The following is a 16,114-nucleotide window of genomic DNA, read 5'->3' on the forward strand; positions in this document are numbered from 1 at the left end:
TTTTTTGTATTATTATTTTTTAGATGGCTGATATCTCACCAAAATCACCAAAAATGTGATAATGGGCTGCCTCATTTCTTTCCCTTTGTCATTGTCTTTTGGAATCGGGTTTCTCAAATTGTTATTTCTGTTTACTGTATATGTTTTCTGTGACTGGGTGGTATGCAAATAGTTTATATTCTGTTATTCACTATTTTCCTGTAGGCATTTGCTTTGCTTATCTATTTACCTTAATCTTTTGACCATGAGGAGGGCAGTACCATTTAATTGTATGGGGTGTGAACTAGTCAAACTGCCCTGTTGGAAAGCTTTTATTTTGATCATTATTTTTGTTTTGTTTCAAATATATATTTATATTTTTTTGTATTTTATTATACTACAAATTATGTTGACTCCTTTGGGGTTGGTAATGTACAAATGACAAATAGTGATGTTACATACTCTAGCACTGCACACCAAGACAACTAGACACAAGAACAGTTTTTTTCCGAACGCCATCACTTTACTAAACAATTCCCTCAACACTGTCAGACTTTCTACTAAATCTGCACTTCTACTAGTTTTTCTCATCATTCCTATCACCCATTTCCTCCCATGTTGACTGTATGACTGTAACTTGTTGCTTATATCCTAAGATTTTTATTAATATTGCTTCTTCATTGCTTATTTGACCCCTACGACAATCATTAAGTGTTGTACCACATGATTCTTGACAAATGTATATTTTATTTGATGTACGCTGAGAGCATATGCACCAAGACAAATTCCTTGTGTGTCCAATCACACTTGGCCAATAAAATTCTATTCTATTCTATAATTGACACTATAATTGTTAATTCAAGTATTCAGTGTGGGAGGGAACAGAAGTGGTAGTCTATATTTTCTTGCTTAAATTAATTGATGTCTGCCTTGTACTTTTTTAGTCAGCTGAATTTACATTTTTAATGCGGAATGTGGATGGATATTGAAAAACCTTCATAACTGTTGGCTGCATTAACTAAGGTGAAAGGTCTTTCTTGCAGACTTTCTTCCTTGTAGGCCTCAGCTCCCTATTCTGAATTTAGCTCCATCTTCAAAAGCCTCCACCCTTTCCTTTTAAAGGAGAAGGCCGGGTGGTTGCTGTGATTGGATGCCTCTGCATCATGTGACTTGAGAATGAAGGAGGGGAGGGGAACTCCATTAGCTCTTTCTGAGCAGTGACAGTTAGAAGTGTTGCCTGGTGCTGGGTGATGCTGCTTGCAGGCCCAAGTTCCACCAACATCTTTCTTTCTACCCAACTGACATCATGGAGGCTGCTGAAGGGCAGCAGCTCTTTGATCCTGTCTCATTTGGGAAGGACCTCATGATAGGTGGGGTGGCCGCTGCTATTTCCAAAACAACAGTAGCACCCATTGAAAGGGTGAAGCTCCTGCTCCAAGTTCAGGCCTCATCCAAGCAAATCCGTGCAGACCAGCAATATAAAGGCCTGATAGATTGCCTTGTTCGTATTCCTCGAGAGCAAGGTATGTTAGCCCCAAAAATAATTCTTTCAAAGTTATTTATTTATTTGTTTGTTTGTTTATTTGTTGGATTTATATGCTGCCTCTCTCCAGGGAATCAGGGCAGCTTACAACATACAAAAGAACAATACAAAATATCCTAAATCCAATTTTTAAAATAAAACCAACAATCTAAAACCCCAATTTATTTTTTAAAAAAACCAGTCACTCTTATTCTAATAAACCAAACATACCTTCCATTCATCTGCAGGGGCTGATGACTAATGTCCACAGGCCTGTAATGTCTTCAGACTCTTACGAAAGGCAAGGAGAGTGGAAGTAGTATGAATCTCTGGGGGGATTTTGTGGCCAAAATCCCTATTTTAAATCTTTCTCTCCCATGAACACAATAAGTTAAAGGGATTTAGTTTTCTTTTAGATGTGTTATTATTTATTAAATTTATTTGTCACCATCTCTCCACAAGGCATCTTTTGAGCTGCAATTTAGCAGAACCCTTTACTACTGGCTATGTAAGTAGGACTTGCAGGGATTGTAGTATTTACAGTAGATGCCCATTAGGTAGTTGGCATTGGAATGTCTTTTATACAACACCCAATCTCTGAACAGGGAGGGTGAATATTATAGTAAAAACATCTAGCAAAATCTAGGTTACCTACACTTACACTTAATTCCATTTCTCCAAACTGCAATATAATAATCAGCCTAGAGGTGATGGGTTATTTTGAATTCTTTAAACATAGTGGTCTTATTGAAACAATTCTAAATAAATCCTAAGATTACCTGCTAGTTTTCAATTGAATCTTTGCCATGAATACATGGGATTGATTGCTGATTTGCTGAAAAACCTGCAAATAGTGCAAGGCCAAGTACCAGCTCATGGATGTTCAGCGGACTGAAATGGTCAGCAAGTTTCAGGCATGATGCAGTCCCATTGGAACAAAACACTCTGGCTCTTCGTCACCAGTGGCACTTCCCTCCAGCCTTCACCCAAATCCCCACATTAGGAGGTTGAAACAGACCCCAATTTGAAATTTCTGCCTCCATCTGACCCACAGAAAAAGACACCGAAGGTGAAGACTACAATAACACAAATGTGCATTGCATATATTCAGCCCAGGGGCCATAGATTGAGAACCCCTGGTTTAATGCAATATAAAAAATGCAAATATTTTTTTCTGTAGACCACCAAAATTTTCTCATGGATCTCCAGTAGTCAACGGGCCATCATGCTCTAAGCTTAGTAAAATCAGCTACTGATAACTATATGAATATCATCACAAAGAACTGGCTTCATTATAAATATTTAATCCTTACTGTGTCCAGGCCTTTACCAAATTTGTGCTTATATTTAAACAAGTTTAGGGCTTCCTAACATTGAGAACTACATGGAAGCTCTTGGTAGACTCATGGGATAAAGTACAATAGTAGGCTGTACTGTTCAAAACTAGTACTCCAGAAATTGTTCATATTTTGGAAATATACTTTTTGAGAGCTATATTAAGAACTATACCAGTGATGGCAAACCACTGGCACGGGTGCCACAGGTGGCAGGCAGAGCCATATCTGCTGGCACATGAGCCGTTGCCCTAGCTCAACTCCAATATGCATGTGTATGCTGATTTTTGCCTCGCACAGAGGCTCTGGGACGGCATTTTTGCCTTCCAGAGAGCCTCCTGGGGGATGGGGGAGGGCAACTTTGCCCTAACTTGGCTCCAGGGAAGCCTTTGGAACCTGGGGAGAGTGAAATGCGAGCCTACTGGGCCCACCAGAAGTTGGGAAACAGGCCTCCAGAGGGCCTCTGAGGGGTGGGGGAAGCTGTTTTTGCCCTACCCAGGTATTGAATTATGGGTGTGGGCACTCACACATGCACAATAGTGCACACCTCTTTCGGCACCCAAGAAAAAAAAGGTTCACCATCACTGAACTATACCATGTTGTGAACTATACCATGTTGTAATGGCAGGTTTTGCTGTAAATAAAATGGACCTTATATATAAAAGTCTTGAGTTCTATTTTAAAATTATTAGGCAATTGATTATTGTCTTTTGATATTGTATATTTATTACATTATTATCAAATTTTCTGTATCTGCCACCCATTTTGCAGTTCAAATAAACTGTTACATATCTTAAATATATAGTAAGAATGGAATGACCCTGAGAACAGCACAAAATAGATCTCAACAAATTATCAATTAATTTTGTTGCCATTTCTGATCTCAGCCCTAGACCTAAGCTTCCACTGCATAGTTATCAAATAGTTAAGATTAGAATAACCTGTAATTCAAAAGTTAAGCAGTCTTTGAAAACAATATAAATTTTAAACTTATTCAGTAGTAACTTAATTTTAAAAATGTTTTCAATTTATTTCAAATGTTTAAACTTGTAATAAATTGAAAAAGTTTCAGTAATAAAGTACAGTATAGTCCTGCAATTTTAAACTATTTAAAATGAAGGACCATATATATTTTAAAATCTTTTATTCCTAGGATTTTTAAGTTTCTGGCGTGGCAATCTTGCCAATGTTATTCGATATTTCCCAACTCAAGCCCTAAACTTTGCCTTTAAGGACAAATACAAGCAGATATTCATGTCTGGCGTTGATAAAGATACACAGGTAAGTCTGATTTAATAAAGGTTTATTCCAAAAGTTTTCCTTTGTTTTAATCTTAAGAAATACTGGAAATATGGGTTTCTTTTTGATGGTTATGGACATTGCGTAGAAGACATTGGCTGGGATTTGTTTTTTGACTCTTATTGGTGTAAGTATCTCCTGAGTTGACTAATACATATGAGTCATAGCCACCAGGAAAAAATTATGTACAGGTAAAACTTGAAAAATTAGAATACCCCATAATCATCACCATTATGACAAATCATGGCTTGAACTATCTTGCTGTGCATGTAATGAGTCTCTCATAGTAATTTCACCTTTTGAGTTGCCTTACTGAAATAAATGAACTTTTGCACGATATTCCAATTTTTCTTGTTTCACCTGTATGTACTTTATATGGCTTTTTTAATTGAAGAATCCTTTGAAACTAGAAAAGAGACATAGTAAGAAAGAAGAATAATTGAAAATTTGTTTTATTCCTATCATCAGCAGGATCCTCCACTGGATTTGACCCCAGCTTCTTTTTGTGGAATGTTGTTTAGAATTCAAACCATTGAGCTTTGCATAAAAATGCAAAATATTTAAGGAAATGTTGAATCTTATTACTTCTAGTGCCCCCACTTAAGATCCAATAATATGTTGGTTTTATTTTTTTCCAGTGTTCTAATACCTATTGTATTAAGGCAGCAATGCTCTACTTTATCCTTTCTATATGTGTTGAAATGTCAGCAAGCTAGAAATCCCAGATAGCATATTTGCTGACCACTTGAAAATGAAGGAAGTAAATTTGTGAGACAGTGTGTATATGAATATTCACCAAAAAAAAAAGGAATCAGAACCTCAGTCTTATGTAGTCTCATAACTTAAATGTTTTAGGCTATGACACCTATCTTCCCAGCCAAGGTTGTAAATTCCATCAACTATAGTCTAAATGTATCTAAAAGTATTAGCATTGGCCAGGTTATATTAAGCAAACAAAGTTCAGCATAATCTAATTGTTTGAAACCTGATGGATCAATCACTTGAATGAAGGACACTTTAAAATAAATGTCTGCATTAATATAGATTATTGACTTTTGCTCCCATACAATGTTTTTTTCAATCTGTAAATGTTTAAATGAATATATTTCTAAAAGGCACTGAAGAATTAACATCATTTCGTTCCCTAGGAAGTAATAATAAAATAGTTTTTAATCTACTGTACAATTGTGCAGTATAATAGTGGAAAATAATTTGCTTTTTAAAAATTTGCTCATTTGGCAATTTGTCTATACGTTTATTTTAATAACTTCTGAATTTGCAAATACTTATTTCATATTTAAGGTTCTTTTATTTATGAGCACTTGCAAATGATCTTATTTAATCTTCAATATTTTATATACATATTCATCTTCTGTCAACTTGAGACAAATTAATTCTTAAATTAAAATTAAATTAAATTAAATTAAAATTAATTAAGAGAATATGATACTTTTCTTAACATGCCTTTGGATCTTTCCAGTGAACAGGACTCTTGATGCTTATATATGAACATGCCCGTGCTGATTTTTTTGGCAAAAACATAGAAGCAATTTATCATTAACTTTTTACAAAATGGTTTTTTGATTTCTGGGCTAATCTGCAGCCCTTAATTTTCCCTTTATATCAGATCTAAGTACAGAAAGAGCCTACACTGCTTAGCTTTTGAGATCAGCCAAGCTCAGTAAATCTTGCCATTTACTCCATAATGTAATGGAGTATAATGAACGAAAGCTAAAATAACTAAGCTTCAATGCATAAATAAAACCACTGGAAGATGTATTTTAACAAAAGATATGAATAATTAGAAAACTATCACCCACATTTGAATTAAATAAGAGTTGCCTTGTTTAACAGTATAAACGAAACATACGCTTGAATCTAAAATTGTAAATGCAGTACTTTTCAAAGAAGTTAATCCAGAATACTTCAAAACATGTAAGAAACTAGGTTACACTTTAACACATATTCAGGGTGGTTTCTTTAAAAGAAAATGTATCCCAGGTAGAACCTCTGATATTTACAATCAAAATTATTTTGGGCACAATTACTATAAAGAGAAAATAATTTTGATTATTTTTAAAGAGAAAATAATTTTGATTATTTTTAAAGAGAAAATAATTTTGATTATTTTTAAAGAGAAAATAATTTTGATTATTTTTAAAGAGAAAATAATTTTGATTATTTTTAAAGAGAAAATAATTTTGATTATTTTTAAAGAGAAAATAATTTTGATTATTTTTAAAGAGAAAATAATTTTGATTATTTTTAAAGAGAAAATAATTTTGATTATTTTTAAAGAGAAAATAATTTTGATTATTTTTAAAGAAAAAATAATTTTGATTATTTTGGGCACTATTGAAAAGGATATTATGAATTTGTGAGTACCGTATATATAATTAGTAATTTTGCCACCCAAACTCCCTAAAACACAGGCATTTGCTTTTATTTGAATTTGATCATACATAAAATCAGTGTCATCTCGTCATTAGTTTACAATACTTGAGATATTCATCAGCAAAAAAAGTCTTGAATGCAATATCGATTTTGAACCAAGCACACTATTTCTATTACAGTTTATGAGATGGTTCGTTTCAAATCTGGCTGCTGGTGGAGCAGCTGGGGCTACTTCACTATGTGTAGTATATCCATTAGACTTTGCACGAACTCGATTGGGTGCTGACATTGGCAAAGGTAAGGTACTACATGTTAAACATATTTTAAATATGTGTCACCTGGCTATTTAGTTTCTATATGCTATACTATCAATACTGAAGAAATAATCAAAACTTGATATTTTAAAGTTTGAATTAGATAAAGTACATTTAGCTTTTACTTTTTTCAACAACCATTAGATATCTTTAAGAAGTTCACAACTATGCCATTTGTTTAATATGTTTCCCCACTATTCAGTTTTGTGGAAAATTGCTCTGGACTTGGAGATTCTATGGAACAATCTATTTACTATATTTAATCTGAATGACTTTGTGCCAGTCACTTTGAAAATGAAAGATACAGTGATACCTTGTCTTACAAACTTAATTGGTTCTGGGACGAGGTTCTTAAGGTGAAATGTTTGTAAGACGAAACAATGTTTCCCATAGGAATCAATGGAAAAGTGATTAATGCGTGCAAGCCCAAAATTCACCCCTTTTGCCAGCCGAAGTGGCCATTTTTGCGCTGCTGGGATTCCCCTGAGGCTCCCCTCCATGGGAAACCCCACCTCCGAACTTCTGTGTTTTTGCAATGCTGCAGGGGAATGCCAGCATTGCAAAAACGAGTGCTTCGCTGGCAACGGAAGTCAGGAGGAGGTGTTTCCCAGCGAAGGGAGCATCAGTGAAATCGCAGCATCACAAAAACACTGAAGTCTTTGAAACCCCACCTCCAGACCTCTGTGTTTTTGCAATGCTACGATTTCACTGAGGCTCCCCTCGCTGGGAAACCCCACCTCTGGACTTCCATTGCCAGCGAAGCGCCCGTTTTTGCGCTGCTGGGATTCCCCTGCAGCATCACAAAAACACGGAAGTCTGGAGGTGGGGTTTCCCATGGAGGGGAGCTTCAGGGGAATCCCAGCAGCGCAAAAACGGGTCCTTCGCTGGCAACCGAAGTCCGGAGGCGGGCATCCCAGCGGCGGCGGTGGGTTTGTAAGGTGAAAATAGTTTGTAAGAAGAGGCAAAAAAATCTTAAACCCCGGGTTTGTATCTCGAAAAGTTTGTATGACGAGGCGTTTGTAAGACAAGGTATCACTGTACTTACTATCCAAAGTTTACTCATTTACACATCATGTAAAAATATCACAGGATATTTGTTTTTGGTTTACCATGGCACGCTAACTCATTCTAAGAAAAAAAAACCTGATTAATTTGGGGGTAACTGATTTGAATTTCTTTTATGACTTGTTTTCATTTTGGATATCTGAAAAATAAATGGGATTGACTAATTGTAGAGTGATTATTGAGACTGGTTTGATTTAGTTTGGGTTGGTTTAAGGCTTGGTGGTATTCTTTTTGTATGTATTCTTTCTTTCTATAAACTACCCTAAAGTTGGTGGCATTGAAATTGGATTAAATAAATAAATAAATTCTGAATTACCTCTGATTTGTTTTTGTGCTCAATATGTTTCTTCTGGAAATTGGCAGAATAGATGGAATAAACAAACCACAAATTGACCAAATAAAATAGTTACTTGATTCATCTACAAATTTGACTCTTGATTTCTCATCAGATTTGGCAATTAGTCCAGACATAATTTACAAAATGACTACTAGGGATCTTTTGTTTTTACTTATGCTTGAAATATTTTAACACGTTTTTGAAAATTTGCTTTTTTAAACTTTATTTTTAAGGTCCCGCTGAGAGACAGTTCTCAGGTCTAGCTGACTGTATTGTTAAAATTGCTAGAAAAGATGGAATTACTGGTCTATACCAAGGATTTAGTGTTTCAGTACAGGGAATTATTGTATATCGAGCATCTTATTTCGGATGTTATGACACGATAAAGGTAAGGTTTTTGAACATTTAAAAAAAAAAAAAACCATTATTTTGATATGCTATACATGATTTATATGATAATTTATGTAAAATATGCAGCGTTATTTCATTGCTTTGCCCTCCTGGAGTCATTCTTTTCCACCATGGTCCTGGGCTGTAGCTTTCTGTCTTATATATAACTTCTACATGACATTATAAATTCCTATTTCCTAAGATAATTCAATAGCTTGATATATTATAGTTGGCACATCTGAAAATCTTTCTATAAATGATAACTATTAATTGTTGACTACTTTTTCAGTTTTCCTTGGCTTTTTCACTTATTCAAGGTACATACACTGGTTGTCAGCATTCCAAATAACATCAGTGAAATAAATTATAGTCCAAATCTTGGCCTTCTTCCAAGTTCCAATTTATTAACCGAGCCATCTTGGTTACGAATTGTAGTCAACCCAATACTTTTCCTAAGTATATTTAAGGTTCATCCCTCGTCTCCACACCCACAGGTTCATCACATGGATCACTCCAATTCTCTCAACGTCCATGATCCTCCCCTCTACTTCCGCTTGGTGCCAAATTTGTTGTGGCTAGTATCTTTCTCCCTCATGCAACCACCCCTCCCCAATTCCCTCAGTACTTTTCTACTTGTAGCAGGCCAAAATCTCTAACTCAAAATGATGGCTTTGGCCTGACACCAGACCTAATGTACCATGCTCCTCAGGCTTTTCTAAAAGCAGCTTGAATTTCTGATACAGTGATACCTCGTCTTACAAACGCCTCATCATACAAACTTTTCGAGATACAAACCCGGGGTTTAAGATTTTTTTGCCTCTTCTTCCAAACTATTTTCACCTTACAAACCCACCGCCGCTGCTGGGATGCCCCGCCTCTGGACTTCTGTTGCCAGCGAAGCGCCCGTTTTTGCGCTGCTGGGATTCCCCCGAGGCTCCCCTCCATGGGAAACCCCACCTCCGGACTTCCGTGTTTTTGTGATGCTGCAGGGGAATCCCAGCAGCACAAAAATGGGCGCTTCGCTGGCAACGGAAGTGTTTCGAGGACTTCGGTGTTTTTGCGATGCTGCAATTTCACTGATGCTCCCTTCGCTGTGAAACCCCACCTCCGGACTTCTTTTGCCAGCGAAGCACTTGTTTTTGCAATGCTGGGATTCCCCTGCAGCAGCGCAAAAACACAGAAATCTGGAGGTGGGGTTTCCCATGGAGGGGAGCCTCAGGGGAATCCCAACAGCGCAAAAACGGGCGCTTCGGCTGGCAAAAGGGGTGAATTTTGGGCTTGCACGCATTAATCTCTTTTCCATTGATTCCTATGGGAAACATTGTTTCATCTTACAAACTTTTCACCTTAAGAACCTTGTCCCGGAACCAATTAAGTTTGTAAGACAAGGTATCACTGTATTTCCCTTTGTGTATATGGTCTAAGCTATGTTGAACAATCATAAGCATTATTTTGCCAAGTAAGGATATTATTTCATGGTTTGCAGTTTTTGTTAAATCTTTATTTGACAAAGGTAGATTGTCAAATAAAGATTAGCATCTTCCAATAACAGAGAAAAAAACCCCAGCCCTCACCTGGTTTTTGGAACTGGTTCAAGAGTTCACACACACACACACACACACACACACACAAAGGGGAGAGGAGACAGGGATGGAAAAAGAGAGGAGAAGTGAGAGGGGGAAGGAATGAACGAAAAAGGGAGGAAGTGGGGAGAAATGAGAGAGAAAAGGGGGAGAGACAGGAGAGGTACCCAGAAATGAGAACAGTGGTAAAAATTTGAGGAGGGATGATTAATTATTAAATATGGATTGACTATGGTATATTGGTAAAAGATATATTTAGGTGTTGTTTAATATTAGGATGTATTAATTCGTAAAATTGGATTAGAATTTTAGAACTATATAGAATTACATAGGTAAAATTAATGGAAGATACATATGATAAATAAGGGGTTTATAATATGTACTGTATGATTTTATGAGTTTGCATTATGAATTTAAAATATACTTGGAAATGTAGAAGATTAATGAAAGTTAATAATAGTAAATGCCTGAAAATTAATTGAGCTTGGAAATATTGAATGAAATTATAGAAAAGTAAATATGGAAATATATTAATTGAAGCATTGGTGTTCAGATAGATTTTCATAGTATTATTAGATTACTATAATACTATGATAAATATTTAAGAAATGAAGATTTTTAAGCATGGATTTATTAATAGTTTTGTTTTTGGTTTTACTGGTTGTTTTAGTTTTAATTGTAATAGATTTTGTTTTTGTTTTATTATTATTTTATTTTAATAAAAAAGAAAGGAATTTGTTTTCCTATTAATTAGGAAAAAGTTGTATAAGGGTTTTTTGTTTCTTTTAAGAAGAATGTAAAGAAGAAGGGGTAGGCTTGACGGCCTCTCTGGATTTATAAGAGGATAATGATATTAACTGAAATATAAAATAACAGAATAACATAGTGGGACATATGCTCAGAATAACATATTCTACCCCCAGCACCAAGCCCCAAATAATTACGCAACAAGTTGTCTTGGGTGACATCTGTGAAAAAAAATCAGGCACTCAGGCATGAATATCTATCTATCTATCTATCTACCTATCTATCTATCTATCATCTATCCATCCATCCATCCATCTATTTATTTAGATTTCTGGGCTGCCCAGTCCCAAAGGGACTGCTGCGCAGACACTATATTTTTCTGCCCACACCGAAAAAAATTAGACAGAACATTGATCACAAGTGAACCACAGTTCACCATCTGGACATCTAGCTATATTGCATCTTAGTTTTTCATATGAAACACTGTTCCTGTTTAATTTGTCTGACATCTTAAATCGTAAAATGAAAAATATTTTAAATTACTTCAATAATGTAAAATGATTCATCAAAATATTCTGAACAGGTAGAAAATTTTTCTATGTGAATGAATTAATGCTTAAATTTAAATATTTGAATACAAGCCAATGATTAAATTTTCCCTTCTTAGGGAATGCTACCAAATCCGAAAGAAACACCATTCCTTGTATCTTTTGCAATTGCTCAAGTGGTGACAGTATTTTCTGGGATACTCTCCTATCCATTTGACACTGTCAGAAGACGTATGATGATGCAGGTAAGCCATTCATCCAGAAAATATGTGAATGTCTTTGTGACTGTCAGGGCTATATCATTCTGTTCTCATATTATTTGTTTCATCTCTCTCTTCTTTAATCAGAAAACATGATATTAAAATATAATGCCGAATAAAGCCATTGGCCCAGGGGTGGGTTCCTCTTACCTTTTCCTACCTGTGCGCTGCATGCGCATCACAATGTTTCAGGAGTGTGAGCGTCCCTTAGCATGAGTTTGCTTCTGCGCATGCACAGAGGGATGATTTAACTTCTGTGCATGCTCAGAGAGCTGAAAAATCACCATAAATTAGAAAAAAAGATGGTGGTGTGCACGGACCGGCAAAAACAGCACCTGAGCTGTTTGCCCAAAATTGCATCATCTGCGGGCTACTATCAGACCTAACCCTAAGCCTTATTAACCCTAACCCGCACTGGTAGGAACCCATCTTTGAATTGGTCTATCTAAATCAGTATTGTCTATTTATTTGAGCAACAGTTGTTCAGGATCTTAGCAGGAATCTTTTCTACATCTACAGAGATTCTGGAACCTCCTGCAAGGAAATAATCTGTTACTAAGTAGCCTCTGTGTAAGACATACACATTGGCCTATACCAGGGGTGGGTTTTAACTTACCTCGCTGCTGGTTCACTTCCTCCTGCGCCGTGTGATAAATATGATTTTCTATCATGTGTTATATCTAATTATTTTGGCAATTAGATTTTTTTAAAATCACCAATGTTGGAATCAAAGCAATAGAAGTAAATATTAGCAAATAATACTATTTATTTATTTATTTATTTATTTATTTATTTATTTATTTATTTATTTATTTATTTATTAAGGACTCAGGGCAGCTTATAACAACTATGTAAATACAAAACAATAAAAAAGAAGTCAAATTTAAAATCTAAAAAAATATAAAACCCTAATCAAAAACCCCATAAATTCACCAATCCCAACAACATGCATACTAAACATTCATCCAATTTGACCATGATATTTGTTAATTCTTGCCCCCCCCCCCGCGCAATCCTGCTAGCAAAGCCTGCTCTTTGTGGCCTTGCAGAAGGCCAGCAGGGTGGAAGCAGTATGGACAACGGTGGGAGTTGATTCCATAGAGCCGGGGGGCAACAGAGAAGGCTCCCTCCCACGGCCCCGCCAACCTGCATTGCTTAGTTGACGGGACCCGGGGGAGGCCAACTCTGTGTGCTCTTATTGGTCTCTGGGAGGTATGCGGCAAGAGACGGTCCCGTAAATAGTCTGGTCCTGAGCCAAATAGGGCTTTTTAGGTAATAACCAATTTTATTATCTGTCTGTCTATCTGTCTGTCTGTCTGTCTATGATTTGATTTGATTTTATTGATTTGATTTGATTTATATGCTGCCCTTCTCCTGAGACTCAGGACGGCTTACAACATGTAGAAATCTAAATAAAATTTACAGATTAAGATCCCCATAATTAAAAGTTAACAACAGATTCATAACATCATCCATCACACATTCATTCATTGGGTGAATGATTTTTTTTTTTGTTGAAATCTGTTTTTGTAAAAGAAAAAAGAACCACAACTGTCTCTTTCAGTTTATTATTATTATTATTATCATTATTATTATTATTAATTTACTACAGAGCCAACGTTTAAAACATCTAAATATACATTGAAGAATTATAATCATTTGGGGCAAAATCATAGAACATAGAATGACAGAATTGAAAGGAAGCTGGAAGTCATCTATTGCAATTCCCTGCTCAAGCAGAAGAGTCTATACCATTTCAGACAAATGGCTCTTCCTAAGAGCTTCTACTAGGGGCACCCCCGAGTTCTGAATGCAAGCCATTTCACTGGTTGATTGTTCTCACCATTAGGAAATTACTCCTTTCTTGGTTTTTTCTTTCCTTAATTAGTTTTTGTCCACTTGTTCTTGTATTGCCTTCTGATTTTTTGGAAAATAGCTTGACTCCCTCTTCTCTGTGGCAGCTCCTCAAATTATTGCATTTATATCCCCTCTCAATATAAATTCAGGAGAATCTAAAATTAAATCAATCAGTCTCAGACTGATATTTACTGATAATGAGAAACTTCAGAGTGATAATTCACTAAAGGATCTTGCACTAAAACCAGACATTTTAAAACTATTACCATATTTTTAGAGTATAAGATGTACCTTCCACCTCCCCAAAAAGAGGGTAGAAATGTTGGTGCATCTTATACAATTGAATACAGCCATTTTTGGCCTCCTGAAGCCCCACCCAATGGGCCCATTTTTCACAAAATTGGGGTGCGCAGAGGGTTTGGGATGCCCGCAGAGTCTCCTGGGGGCTGGTGGAAGGTAGTCCCCTGTTGTTTGTGAAAAATGCGCAAAAATTGGGCATTTTTGTCTTTCCCCAGTCTCTAGGAGCATTCTGCAGGCTTCCTAAACCCTTTGCACACTCATTTTTTCCCCAAAAACAGGGCAATTTTTGCCTTCCCCCAGCCCCCAGGAGCACTCTGCAAGCTTCCCAAATCCACTGTGCACCCCATTTTTGCAAAAAATGGGTGAAAAGTGAGCTATTTTTTGCCAAAAAGGGGATGTTTTTACTTTCCCCCAAGAGCATTCTGCAGGCTTCCCAAATGTACCCCATGTTTTGCAAAAATAGATGAAAAACAGGTCTGTCTTTGCAGAAAATGGGGTGTACAGAGGGTTTGGAAGGTCTGCAGAGTACTCCTGGGGGCTGGGGGAAGGCAAAAATGTCTTCATTTTTGCAAAATGGCATGCAGAGAGTTTGGGAGGCTTGCAGAGCCACGGAACACAACAATCTTTTTTTTTTCTTACTTCTCTGAAATCTTGATGCGTGTTATACACCAGTGTGTCTTATGGTCAGAAAAATACATACAGCATTTCCTCATTAAGTTCTTAGCAGTAGGTAGTATACCTATAATATGGTTAAAAATATTACAGAATAATTATTTAGTATATACTGTATCAACTGTATATGACTTGCATTAACATTGATTATATTTGAATGTTTTTGAATTCAGAGTGGAGAGACCGAACGCCAATATAAAGGAACCATTGACTGCTTTGTCAAGATATATGGCCAGGAAGGAATACGTGCCTTTTTTCGTGGAGCTTTTTCAAATGTTCTTCGTGGGACAGGTGGCGCCTTAGTACTAGTCCTTTATGACAAAATCAAGGAATTCCTTCATATTGATCCTTCACTAGGCCGATCATCTGAGTAAAACCACATTTTACTTACATTGCACATGTAGAGATAAAAGTCTTATTGTTTTGAATATTGGTTTATTAATTGTAAGAAGTCAGTAGTATTTACTGTTATGATTTTAAAGCAATTTAAAAGTTACATTTACTTAGTTTTTACTTTCAAAAGGCTTTTGCCTATTATTTCCCTTTCCAGTCTTTTTCTTGAGTCCTTATCTTTATCTTCAAAATCAAGATTCCTGGATTTTGTCTTGAAAATAAGCAATTCTTTGGGAGGAAGAGGGAGTAACACTGAATTGCCTAGCCAAAATTGTGTATCATAATTGATAAATGAGTTTGGATTGGAATCCAATTTGCTCCAAGCCAAACCCAGTGGTTTACTCTGGGTTTAAACTTTTTTTATTAGTAAGGAATAAGAGCTTTCCAGGCAAAGCTAAAGAAAATTTAGACAGATTATTTTGTTCATTAGTTTGAATTAAGAGCATATTGAAATGAATATACTGTAATATTCTGCAGCAAAGTAATAATAGAAGTTTCTTGCTAGGAGACAGTTTTCCTTAACCTTTTCCAGTATCACAGAATGGGGGAGGGCGGGGGAGAATGTGTATTGAAGCAAAAAATGGCATATTCAGGTAAAGGAATCAATTACTATGTCTTTCCAAAGCAATAAATTAACTTTGTGTAGTAAAAGTCATCAGTGTAAAACAGTTAGTAAAGATTATAATATCTAAAACTGTTGTTTTTCAATGATACCGTTCAGAGGATATAAATTGTAGAAATGAAAGAAAAGCATCAGTGTACCTTTTGTCAGATACCCACAAGGTGATTTACAACAGAAAGCAATAAAATGTAATAACAGAAAAAAAAGACAGTAAATCAGAACAAGAGAGAGAAAGAGAATATTAAAATTTAAAAATCACACATGAAAATTTAAAAATAGCCTTACAAATCTGTAAGGCTATTGAAAAAAATGTATTTCACCTATGCTAAAAAAAATATTTCTGAGCAGATATACTGTAATCTGAAAAGAAAGATTGATTTTTGTGTAACCATAGTCATCTTTTCAATAGCATCTTTCTTAATGTCCATTGATGCTGATCTCAGAAAAAAGGGATTCAGAAGATGTTATGAAAATAATAAAGAACATCATTTAAGTAGT

The 16,114-nt window shown here is 35.7% G+C and overlaps 1 protein-coding gene across 1 annotated transcript; it reads left to right on the plus strand.

Annotated features, from left to right (window-relative positions):
* Window positions 1-1,163: 1,163 nt before the first annotated feature.
* Window positions 1,164-16,114, plus strand: SLC25A31 (solute carrier family 25 member 31). The gene is made up of 6 exons (XM_070756630.1): window positions 1,164-1,502; window positions 3,989-4,116; window positions 6,708-6,825; window positions 8,478-8,632; window positions 11,632-11,757; window positions 14,775-16,114. Exons 1-6 carry the CDS (start codon window positions 1,286-1,288, stop codon window positions 14,973-14,975), a joined length of 945 nt encoding a protein of 314 aa, XP_070612731.1. The 5' UTR covers window positions 1,164-1,285; the 3' UTR covers window positions 14,976-16,114.

Source organism: Erythrolamprus reginae, chromosome 7 (genome assembly GCF_031021105.1).
Source record: "Erythrolamprus reginae isolate rEryReg1 chromosome 7, rEryReg1.hap1, whole genome shotgun sequence".
Lineage (NCBI taxonomy): Eukaryota > Metazoa > Chordata > Lepidosauria > Squamata > Dipsadidae > Erythrolamprus > Erythrolamprus reginae.